General features: G+C 39.6%; 1 protein-coding gene across 1 annotated transcript in view; it reads right to left on the reverse strand.

The window, feature by feature from the left end:
• The window catches only part of FRAS1 (Fraser extracellular matrix complex subunit 1), a gene marked incomplete at its 3' end in the record, with an annotated part of 442,801 nt that overhangs the window by 33,874 nt on the left and 396,138 nt on the right, over nucleotides 1–12,789 (reverse strand). Inside the window, exons 53-59 of the mRNA XM_084232972.1 lie at nucleotides 12,513–12,534; nucleotides 10,685–10,853; nucleotides 8,457–8,703; nucleotides 6,763–7,107; nucleotides 5,113–5,273; nucleotides 4,481–4,628; nucleotides 1,993–2,198 (exon numbers count right to left, since the gene is read on the reverse strand). Coding sequence (XP_084089098.1) covers nucleotides 1,993–2,198; nucleotides 4,481–4,628; nucleotides 5,113–5,273; nucleotides 6,763–7,107; nucleotides 8,457–8,703; nucleotides 10,685–10,853; nucleotides 12,513–12,534 — 1,298 coding nt within the window. The remainder of the gene's footprint in view (nucleotides 1–1,992; nucleotides 2,199–4,480; nucleotides 4,629–5,112; nucleotides 5,274–6,762; nucleotides 7,108–8,456; nucleotides 8,704–10,684; nucleotides 10,854–12,512; nucleotides 12,535–12,789) is intronic.

Consider the following 12,789-nt stretch of genomic DNA (forward strand, 5'->3'; position numbering starts at 1 on the left):
TTGCTAATCAAGCCAGAGAAGATGAAGATTCTAAAATGTGCTTATGAATAATGATAGATTGTCAAGTGAGTAAAATATAAACTATTAAGATATAATTTCTTTATAATTTTATTACATTATAAACTGTCTCTTGGATAAGCAGCAGATCTTCTTTTGAACTGACAATGACTACAGACTTGTCAACTCAAAGCTAAAGATTGTATCTGTAGTATTTGTGTCTTTAACCATGTGTTTCAACCTGCCAACAGTAAAATTCCCATAAAATGCATAATTAAGATAGGGTTTTTATTAGTCACGAATGTATAAAGACTGAGAGTACCAAAGAAGGAAGTTATCACTTTTTTTGGTAGTAAAGAAAAACCGAGGCAGTCTCTAGGGTGATGTAGGATAGAGAAGTCTTCTTATGCTCAACTTCAAAAAGGGCTAATCATAAAGCAAAAATGTTTTAATTTGACTATCAAAATTGAAGACTTCTGTTAAAATAAAATACCATGGATAAAGGTAATTAGATAACTGACAGAAAGGGAAAATATGTTTGTAATCTCTAAATGCCTAAAACTTACAAAAATTTACCATTAAGAATATACATAAAGTACTGCAAAGGAAAAGAAAGCTAGCAATGCAACAAAATAAGGAACAAAAATACAAATAACAAATTTACATAAGAGGAAACCTAATAAGCTAATAAACATAAAAGCAGTCATAATTAGATATATGCAAATTAAAATGAAACATAACTATACATATTAGATGTGTGAGTAATGCTCAGCGTTGGAGAGGATGCAGGGTTATAGCAAACTTGTGTACTTCTAGTGACTTTCTGGAAAGTATTCTCACACTGTTTTTTCAAATTAAGCAAATGCATGGCCCATGGTCCAGAAATTTTGCTACTGAATGAATTCAAAGAAATTCCCCTTCAGGTCTGCAAATTGATATGTCTGAGACTGTGTTCTACAACATTATTTCTAGCGGCAGTGTTAAGTGTTGGCTGAGAGCTTTCTCTGAAGTTCTTCATTGTCTATTGTTGATAGTGGGTGGGTAAAATGTAGTTAAATGCACATATAAAATAGGCAACAGTTCAAAGCAACAGATAAGATGTACAGGTCTTAGAACACATTGCTGAGTAAACACAGTGAAAGTTTGAAAAAGATACAACACAACAGTTTTATAAGTAAAAAAATATGCACCCAAAACAATGGGCATTTTGAAAGAACAAAAACAAAATAAGAGATGTACAATAAGCATGACTGATGAGCTCTGAGGTGGGGGAGGGAATGTGGCTGGAAAACAGGGGCAAGATAAAATGAATAAATAAACAAAATAAGAGAAGGATGTTGAACTGTCCAGTGAGGAGCAGATGCCATAAACCAAAGGGCATAATTCACTCAATTATCTGAAACTGAGGTTAAAAAAAATTAGGGAAATAGTCTCATTCAACATATTCATTCAACCTACACTGCAGTTGCAAGCTTTGGTTCTGATGCAATTCTACTTGGTGATTGGAGTTTCTCAGGAGTTTTTGGGCCCAAATAGATCACTTTTCTAGTACATTCACATGAGGATATTTGATTAACTTGAATCTGCTCAGTGTCTGCCTATTTGGTCTTATTCTGTGGGGCCTAAACTAGTATGTTGCCCTGGGACAGGTGCCCAGCTGTGAGAGAAGTATCTCTCCCTCGTTTAGTTACACTGGTGGAGTGTTCATTTCTAACTTGCTTTTAAATTAAGAGAAAGCCTCATTCATTTGATTCTGCTAAATTCCCAAAATGTTATACATCATCTAAATTTCCCTCAAGTAATGATATATGTATTTGACTAGAAGTGGGAGACAAAGAAAATAGCTACTTCAAATAGATGACATAATGTAAAATATTACCAATTGCTAAGAACTTTTTAGAATGTTCAGAATTTGTCTAAATCACCTCACCATGGACAAATAAAGACATCAAGGAAGAGGAAAACTCCTCTGACGGCCAGCAGCAATCCACTTACTTTCTCCCCTTTCAGAAATGTAATCCGTGAAGAGTCTGCATTTCTTCTCTCCTCAAAGTCATCCATGACCTGCGCCGAATGGCCCTGAGTATAGCACCTCACCGAAGACTCATAGCTCAGGTCTCCACTGCGAATGATAGGCACCTGCAGGATGCCCTCCTTCTCCTTCACTAGGAGCAAATCCTTGGCAAACTGCATGCTGGGCACTGGATGAGCAGGAGGAAAGATGGGGCATTACACTAAGTGAGAGAGAGGGAGGTGGCTGCAGCCCTCAACAGCCCCTCCCAGGAGAGTTGCAGAAGGGCCACCTTGGGCTGACAGGTGGTAAGGACTGCAAGGCACCATTGCTGCTCTCAGGACAAGGAAACAACATCTATTGTTGTGTGGTTCCAGTGATCCAGAATAAATCAATTTTGTACTTGTTTTTGCTCAGCTTTAACATATAATTACCATTTCAAATGCAGACAATGCAAGTAAAGAAACAGACCAGGTGTAAGAAAATTTTCGAGAGCAACTGCAGTCTTCAAAAAAGTCACTTTCCTTTGGAGGTTACACTAAGGAAAATAGTGCAAGCCTGATGATAAATGGCCACTCACTTTGGTCTGGGGCCAGGGAGGCAATAGGGAAGTATGGGGACATTGGTACAAAGTGAAAGAGCAGGCTCTGTTTAATGGGAGGTTGCCCCTAAGTGCCAATATTTTGTTAGCAGACCTTTCTATTTTCAAACAAAGCCAAAGATTTGGATTTTTATGTCTTAGTTTCTAACTTTTAAAGTAGCAACCAATTAAAATAGTAAAAAGAATTCCATACAGGTTAAAACTTTCAGGGCCAAACAAAACACAGTCACATGTTAAATTCAGCCAGTGGACCCCCACTGTTATAGAGTTACCTCTTCTTTTATAATTCACATGACCCCTCTGACTTTCAGGGGGCACCATAGCTAAATGGTGGTTAAAACCAAAGGCTTTGGAGTAAACGGGCCCAATTTTCCATACCCGCCCTGCTACTTATTGGCTGTACGCTATAAGGCAGATTTCTTAGGTTTTTCAGAGGCTGGGTTTTTAAAAATATATGAATTGGTAATATAATCTCTAACTCAGGGAGTTGTTGGGAAGATTGAATTTAACGAGGTAATGTATGCATGGCATTCAATACAGCATCTAGCACATAGCAGGAACTCAATTTTTGGTAGGAATTATGTTAAGATTTGCATTGTTGCAGCTCCAAGCTTCTCAATACAAAGGATCATTTTTTTCTTCCTATTTTGTACAATGCCTAAAGTAATGCTCTGTGTAAGATTCGGACAAACATTATGTTGACTGCTGCTTATTAATTTCTTAATGAACAATACAGAGAACAGTCCCCCCAGTCATATGTCAAAGCCTTCTGCAGTCTTTGGGGCTATCGGGAGCTATAGTCACTCATTTCCTGGCTGTGTTTTTGATATGCCCCATCAAAACTGAAAGGAAGGAACAGGAAAGGTAGAAATCACCCAAGCATTCTGTATATTTATATAGAAAGCTGTATATTTATGTGGAAAGCTCTGATTGCCTCCAGCCTGAACACTCTCTGACCTGTTGGCAATAGCAAAAATAAAACATTTTCTCTGAGCTAAGACTAACAGTTACCATTTACTACAAACAAAATGCAAGAAGCTATCCCTTAAAACACCACCACACCTAAAGGAAAATTAACAACTTTTGCATTAGGCCCTGCAGTGGTGAAGGGCTCTGTTATCCAATAAAATGTTAAAGGGTAGGTGGCAATGACATGACCTCTTGGAGGAGAACAAGAAAGAAGCTTGTTACCAGGTAAAAAGCAAGGAAGCTTTACGGTTCATGGCAGATTATCTAATGCTTTGGATTGATTTTTCCTGCTGGCCCCACAGGCATCAAGTCAGATGAGAAAGTTAAAAGTGAAAGTGGTACTGTTTGGGCTTTGTCATGTATTAATCAATCCAAAATTTCCCTTGAGCTATAAAAGTCTCCTTTTTTCTCTTTAACAAGAAATTAACCCTCACTCTTATCCCTATCTGAGGGGGGAGGAGAGGAAGAGAGGGGCAGAGAGGCAGAGAGACAAAGTGGCTGTTTTGGATCTGCCCTGTCAAAATCAAAAGGAAGGAAAATCTTATGAATTTCTGAAGGGAACAGTTTCTGCTTTTAAGGTGCCCCCAGTCCAGGGAGAGACAGAGACAAGAGATAGTGGAAGACAGACAGTGAGTTCAGGAATAGATTCCTTCGTGAGAATGATGGCATACAAAGGTCCCAAAGGGTTTCCACAGATGTCATTTCATGTCATCCTCTCAGCACCAGAAACATGAATGATAATTTCTTCCCCATTTTCTTATGTAAAAATGTGTACATGCATGTGCTCATACATACACATTTCTTGAATGACAATGTGAATGACTTCCAATGTCATACACATGGAATATAAGGAGAAAATAGAAATACAGTCTGAGCCACCAGCTGGCATCCCGAACTCTTACCATCCTGGAATGTATCATTAATTGCAATGACAGCCTGGAAGGGTTTGGTCAATTCGGCGCCTTGTGCTGAGCTGAGGAAAACCACAAATGTCTCTAGTCCTTCAATGACGGGATACTGAGTGTCATCCAAGATAGTTAAGGTGCAATACTAGAAGAGAAGACAGCATGTTAACTAGACCCGTTGCAATATATACAATTATTGAATCATTATGTTGTATACCTGAAACTAATACATGTCAATGATAGTACAATATATTTTTCTTAATTTGAAAAAAAGTAGAAAATTCAAAGCAAACCTAACAGAGTACTCAGGTCAAAGATGACAATTTGCCTTTGGTGGTCTTTAATTTTTTTTAATCCATAAAACAGTCATCTCTTTATTGAATACCCTTAGGTATTATTTTTCTAGATATTTATATCAAACAAGTGTTATTTCTATCTTCAATCAGTGATTCTGAAAATATCACCTGGAGACTGTAGATGATTTCCCTCGTTTGTATGTTTAGATTTTTAAAGAAAAGGAAGGTAGTAATATCGCAAGGGGGGTTCAGAGTCCTGCAGAGAGTTTGGAGAGCTGACTAGAGACAATGTTAACAGATCCACCTGGGGGTTGGCCACTGCAGTTTGCTCACCTGCTCAGTGACACCTGGCCCAAACTCCACCTTCCGAGAGCTGGGGACATAGTCCACACCTGGAGTGGCAGAAGCCGGGTCCGAGGGCCGAGTTGCACACCACACAGACGTGAAGGTGGAGAGGTCAGTGCCGTGGCGGATAACTGGAATCTTTACTGTGCCTGAAGCGAGATTCACAAAGATTTCAATGGTCAACCTTGAGCCAGAATATCAGTGGGGTTTTTTTGAAGGTCTTCTCAGCAGCAGCAACAGCAGCAGCAGCTGCCACTGCTAACCTGTCGACTAGTTGAACTGTGTGCTGTGTTCTGAGGACAGCTGAAAGGTGACAATACCCCCCTTTTACCAACACTAAGATCAGGAGCAGACCTGGAGGAGGTAATGCTGGAGGGCAACCCTAAAGGGAGAGTCTTTTTGTGGTTTCACAAAAGAGACTTCACAGGACAAGAACAACAAACTTAGTGGGGTGCATCTCAAGCTTATTGAGGGAGAAGAAAGGCAGAGACTAGTGCTTCAGGGATGAGCTAGAAAATAACCCATTAAGGAAGAACTAGCTAGGAGACTCTATGGGGCCTGAAGCTGGTTGTTCTTAATTAAATGTTCCTAACTGGGATATTTCCCTGTTTTATCTGAGTGGTGCACAATACATTACTTCAACCTCACGTGCTTATTGATTATCTTGGGAATGAAGCTCATCTTCTGGTCCATTGTGATACCACACTCTGTAAAATCGGAGATTTGTGACTATTTTTAGCTATAACTTACAATTAAGGCAGAAAAAAGAGAAACACGAAAAGTTCATCAATCACATTTTTCTTGCCAATAAGCTGTTTTGTGCCAAGCAATGACAGCTGCTCATAGTGTATGGAAAAGGAAACTTTCATAGTACAAAGGTCTGCGCTCTAATCCCACTTTTGTCAAAGTTGCTGCTGGATCTTTGATGATTTACTTAATCTCTGGGCCTCCATTTGCTTTTCCACATAATGTTATCTCTTCCACAGAAGATTGTGGGAGAATGCACAGCATGCACAAGGCATGGGGCCTGGCACTCAGCAGGTGCTCAGAAATATCAGTTTCCACTACTGCTCAGAATATCACCTTCAAAGGATTGGAAGGCCTTGATGAGGGCTTGGATAAGCGGGTGCTCTGAGCATATGGTCGTGTCTGCAGTAGCATGCAGGCCACTTCCAGACCCTTGTGCAGCCAGAGAGGAAAGGAGCCAGAGAGAAAGAAGTCAGTCCACTAATTGCTTTGGGCTGTTACAAAAACTGGAAAGTTCCATTTGTTGAGACACTAAAATTTTGAAATTTGTTTTAGCAGATGGCACTGTACTAAACAGCTTACCCCCTTCCTCAACAGATCCACTCACCTCCCTTGAAAGCCAAAATATCTGGCGCTATGCCCTCCTTCTGGACCATAGAGGTTAGTCAGTGAAGCTCTAAGCCAGCTCCTGCTATCAAAAGGTGGATGGAAAGCCCTATTCTTTACTACCTTCCTTTCTGGTGGAGGCCCAGCATCATATGACTCAGAACAACAGTGGTGCCACTTAGCTATGACATGCTTGATGGTGTAAGGACATTGTCAAATCTGAGAGGAAGCTGTTAAGGAAGGAATCAGGAGATGGGTAATGGAAACCCAGAGTTCTACCATTACCTGCATCCTCACTGACAGTGAATGCTGTGTTGCCCAGGGACACAGTGGAGGCATCATTGGGGCCATTAATGAGCACCTTGGCCGATGCCACCCTCCCCAGACGAGCGTTGTCAGAAGCATCGGCCAGGGCAATCTCAAACTCTTCTTCCTCTTCATACTCGCTGTCATCAATGAGCATGACATCACAGGTGGACATGGTGACACCAGGCCCAAATATCACACGACTCTCAGCAGACATTCCTCTAGATTTAAAATCAGAGCCTGATTCAAGAGCATACAGGCTACTTCCCATAGCTGACTTAGGGACCGTGTAGCAAATTGCAGATACAATGCTGCTTGAATCTCCTGCAATACAAATGGTAAGAAAACCAATATATTTGAGTGAGTGCTTCTCAAATTTCAAAATCTCTGGCCATTTAATGAGCTTGCTTCCCTCTGACACATTTCATCACCAGTTCTGTTCAAACTCTGACATGAACTCTTTCTACATTACAGCTCCTCTTAAGCCTATGGTATTAACCACTTGAGGATTTAATATACCCCAGATACTTCACCAAACAACTTAAAATGGATTTCTCATTCTGTGAATTTTGAGCTCTGCTAATTCACAAGACTCATTGCCCAGCATCTAAGACCACAGTGGGTAGAAAGATAAGAAACATATTTGGTATTTTAAGTAGCAAAGTAATTGTGTCCTGAAGGTAGTGCCATGAGCACAGTTCACTGCCTTTTAGAATAAACTTCTGCACTTTCATTCCCAGGGAGATACAAGCTCATTTATAAAAAGAAAGACAACACAAAATAAAAACCCTTCTCTGTACAAATGGCTTTACTTAGTGCTGCCACTTCCCTGGGTGACAGCCTGCTCTGGGCCTGGCTTGCTGGTCCCAAGCAATCAATGGCGTTTGCTGTTTACATGTGTCATCACCAAGGCTTTACATTATTGACAGAGTTTGTTACACTAACATACTGTCAGCAGATTCAGCAAAAAACCTAACATCATTATTTGCAGTCATGTTATTGCTTTGAATGGGGATTTAATATCCATGTGTTTTATTTATTTGTTTATTTATTTTTATATTTTTTATATCCATGTGTTTTAAAGTCTCAATATTGTACAATCATAAATCTATACAACCTTTGTTTCCATTGCAACCCCTCAAGAATTGCTCTGTATGTCTCACACAGTATATTTCTCATCTGTGCTCTATATGACACGCACTTAAAGAACACTTTAAACATGTTTACATTTTTCTAAGAACTAAGATGGAAAGCTAGTTCTTATGATCTATAACTTCTCTCTTTGACCAATGCTACTAAATATTTCATAGATTCTGTGATTGATTTAGAATCCTCAGTTTGTTCAGGTAGTGTGACTAGTGGTCTAAGGTGCTGGATTTCAAATCCTGAGTTTATGAATAATTTGCAAAGCTGAATACAACTAGTCTTCAAGTACCCACTGGAGAATAAATAGGAGCTTTAACAGCTTCAGCTTAAAGGAGAAGTCTGCTGATAGTACTCACTATAGATAGGTAAAATCATTATTAGATTGTGGTGAGGATTTAAATGAGTCAATATATGGAAAGTATACACATACATAAGTTAATATGATACATGAATTCTTAGCACATAAAAGGGACTCAATGAATGTTGGTTACTATTAGGGCTCCTTGTCACCGTCGGCGCCAACAGACCTTTTCTTTCAATAGGTGCAAATAGAAAACCGGTGCTCTCGTTGACCCGGTAGGTCTTCTTATCAAACTCTAATGTGGGTTCGTCCTCAGTGTCATTGATAATGACCTTCGCCTGGGTGAACTCCCCTAATAGTGCATATGCTGGCATACTGAGCTCCACTGTGAAACTCTCAATGTTCTCAAACACATCATCATCGTTGATGACAATGGTGCAGGACTTGGTGTCCTCTCGTTCATCAAATTGAACCTGTCAAAAAGGAAGCAACAAAAGAGCTAAATAAGCTGTGATTCAGTTTCCCCTGCTTGCAACCCCGAAGCATTATGGGAAAAGAAGACCCACATCCAAAGGGTAGAACACTGAATGAAATAGCTGGTTCCTCCAGTCCCAACTTCCTGCTGTATCTCCAGGAACACTTAACTACTTCCTCTTCTTCATCTGTCCATTGGGGCTGATTTATTGTATGGGGCAAGAAGGGGGAAAAGAAATCTCCAACTACTTGTTGACTATTGTGAAACTAGTAGGTAACTACTCATATCCTGTCTTATTAATTACCTTGGAACAGCAAGAGTCATTCTATTACTGTTTTCCTTCTATAGTGCTGAGTTTATTGGAAAGATCTTTGAATTCAAAATGTGAGGTTCTGGCCTCAAGTCCTGGTTCTATTACTTCCAAGCTGGGATAGACTATGAAAGATTAGGCTATGAGACATCAGCTTCTTCACCAGTTAAGAAGCAACAACAGTACTCTTATTTTATGTGATCATTAGGAGAACTAAATGAGATAATGTAAATGAAAGCACTAAGTATGTTTTAAAACACCAAATGTAAGATTTTATCATTACTATGACCATATTACTTGTATAACCAAAGTTATAGAATCTCGGTGTACTAAAATACGGAGTTTGAATTCAGAGAAAGTTACATTATGAACAAGTCAGACTAAATTTTAACATTATATTTGACTAAGTCCTTTGTCATTAAGATGAGCTAGATTTATAATATGAATGAATTTAGCCTGGAACAAAACAGGAATTATTTTGTATGCACACATAGCAAATTTATTTTGGCTTTAGCTGGTATATAAAAAAAAGGATAAAGCTAAAACTTTCAAGTGAAACCAGAGCTATGGATTTGTGCAAACCTGATAGGGCAGTAAATGGGCCTGCACTGCACTTTGTGTAAACTGAGACTGCTGAAACAGGTGTAAAAATAGCCATAAATCTCTATGGATACACAAATTGAGGAACACATAATTTTCATCAGTAGAAAATTACTATTCCATATCTAATCAACTAATGAAATTAAATTTTAGTAAGTTTCAAATTTCAAAAGACTTCCAAATAAATAGAATACTCAAACTGCCGTTTGTCTTTCCTTGAAAAACAAGTACCCAAGCTTGCTTATCATTTTGCTAAAAGACTCTTTAGCTTATCTGTTCTTTTCTAATTCCTTATTTAAATTTGACATAAGGTCTTAGCTTAGTCCAGCTGAATTATCTCAAAGAGAGTCCACTACTTTTTACAGAGATTTACAGTGCCATAGAAATAATAAAGTTACTTTAAAAAACATTTGATAAGTACCTAACACATGCCAGGCATTGCGCCATATGTAAGAGATGCCAAGTGCAAGGTATCCCACCATAAAGGAGTTTAGTTTTTAAGTCCTCCTTCTTTTTCTTTTGTTTTCACTGTCTTGTTTTCTTCTCTCACTCATACTCTGCCATTTATTACCCCACTCTATACAAAGACTTGCAAATTTATTTCTCTACCCTGGACTCCATTGGAACTCCCTACCAACCTACATTGCTGTCAACTTGCTATCTCTAAGGAGACTCACACTCAACAAGTTCAAAGTAGAGTCAATATCACCCCTCCACTGCAAAATCCTATCAGTTCTTACTCATCTATTGAGTTTGTCCACTTCTCTCCACCTTCACTTTGTAAGTGAAGCTCAATTTCCCATCATCTCTCACTCACCTTGTACCAAGAGCTTCCCAGATAGTCTCTCTATAATCTCTGTTGCCTCCCTACACTTTCTCTTCCTTCCCTTAGTGTAGAACTTGATGCATGAGAGTCATTAGGTTAAAAGGTAAAGACTGAGGAGCTAGACAACTTAAAGCTTCAGCATTCTTCCTTCAGGAAGCCATCACCAGAGCCAAAAAACAAGATCACCTACCTGGCTGGAGTTGGCAGGCAGTTTAGGAATCATGGGCCCCCTCACCCACCTACCTGACCAGCATACTCCACGTAGTCCTGCTGCCCAGGTTTGGAGCTGACCCTGGAGCTGGATCTAGCAGTGCCTTGCTCCGTGCGGCATAAGACAATGGCATACTGGTTCAGGTTCCCAGTCCTCTGCACTGTGACACTGACGGACCCCGCTTTCTCACTGACATTGTAGCTAGAAGTACACAGAAATGCAGTGTCTGAAATTCTGCCCTGGCACTGGGAAGATACACTTAGTGAATACCTGTCTCTTCTGCTTGGTTATTGGCATGGGAAGTGCAGAGAAGAAGTTTAGTTCTTTTAAGAAGACAGGTTGTATATAGAGGGAACACATATATGGGACAGTCACAGCACCAAGGAAGCAACCTTGAAGCAACCAAGGAAGCTGGGGAGGCAGAATGGTATCTGCCCCATTTTCAGAGAAGGTTGAGAGTCATTCAAACGTGGAACAGTACATAGGAGCTCTGCACTTGGTATTTCAGAACATGGAGAAATAACAATCTCTCCTTAGTATGTAAGTGTAATGAGAATAGATCAGTGGGTTCTTAGGGAAGAAAGCTACTCAGAAGGCAATGATTTATCAGATCTTCAGGAGTACGCAAAGAAGCCAGGGCAGTGCCAGAGGTAAGATAATGAAAATTGGGTCCAGGTAACAAGGTGTTCAGACAAATGGAGCTTTATGATAACTGGGGAATGACAGGGCACTGCACCCTCCCCACCATTCCAATTCATATGTTGAAATTCCCAATGTGATGGTATTAAAGGTGAAGCCCTGATTTTAAAGGTGATTAGGTCATAAGAGTGGAGCCTCATGAATGGGATTATTTTCCTTATAAAGGAGACTGCAAAGAACTCCCTTGTCCTATTGCCATGTGAGGTCAAAGAGGGAAGACAACCATCCATGAGCCAAATCCTCACCAGACACTAGATCTGCTAGCACTTTGATATTGAACATTCCAGCTTCCTGAACTGTGAGAAATACATTTCTGTTGGAAGGCACCAATCAGTGTCTCTGTTTGCCTATTTAGTCCATTAAGCCACACAGTCTATGCTGTCTGTTATAGTACCTAGAATAGACTAAGGTGTAAGGTTATCTTAGCTTGCTACTAGAAATGTGTATTGGCCTTTGCAAAGGAGGAAGCAAGTTATCCATGTACTATTAATTCATAGTAAGGATCTAGATTTAGAAAAATTGCAAGTGAGTAGCGTTGAGCTGGGCTTTGCTTCTCATCACCAAGCATGGCCACTGTGCTGGGGCTGGAGCCTTGCTGCTGTGAGTGTTGTAGGCAAAGTGCCTCTGAGATGCTAGTCCTTGCTGCCAGCTGTGGGGCCCTTGGTACTACCTAGTCCACTAAGCGGTAGAGGGCTGTCCAGAAAAGAAAATTGATCAGTGTTAATCAATTTATTTAATTTTGAAGAAGATATAAATAAGAAGCATATTAAAAAAAAATGACACTTAAGTTGATTCTAATTTTCCTCCGACTCTCTTAGTGTATGTGAACAGAGTAAAACAGTCTACATTTGGGGTACCATGAGGTCAGATTTCTATGTTTTCCTTTCCCCATTCCCACTTCTAACTCTCGCCTGAATTATCATGAAGTTGATTTACTGGAATAGAGAAATATATTTCTTAGAACAGTGTCTGAAATGTAGATTTAAATATTTATTTTCCCCACAAAACTATAATCATAGTTATTATTCAACTATAAAATCAGTACTGTGCTTGTCCACCTTTACCAATCAGTGTCTCTTTTTGCTTACGTCCCCAACAAACTACAAAAGCATCTTAAACAGCTGTCTGTGTTAACCTATGCATTTGTCCCTAGACGTATACAGTCCTATGAACACCAAAGGAGCTAGGAGAGAACAAAAGTAGAGAGCAAGGAAAAGGTAAATGGAGACAAAGTTACTGTCTTTGTGGGCCAGTGATCATTTCTAGAACTTAAATGTATAATTTTTTCCCTTTCAGTTCTACTGGATTATTTTCTAAAACTTGAAAATACTTGTAGGCAAAAATACTTGTAGGTAAGACAGCACAAAGCTTAAGATTGCTGGGCTTAAATCCTGGTTTTACTGGTTACTAGACATGTGACTTTGGGCAAGCCACCTAA

The sequence above is a fragment of the Talpa europaea genome (genome assembly GCF_964194135.1).
Source record: "Talpa europaea genome assembly, chromosome: 5".
Lineage (NCBI taxonomy): Eukaryota > Metazoa > Chordata > Mammalia > Eulipotyphla > Talpidae > Talpa > Talpa europaea.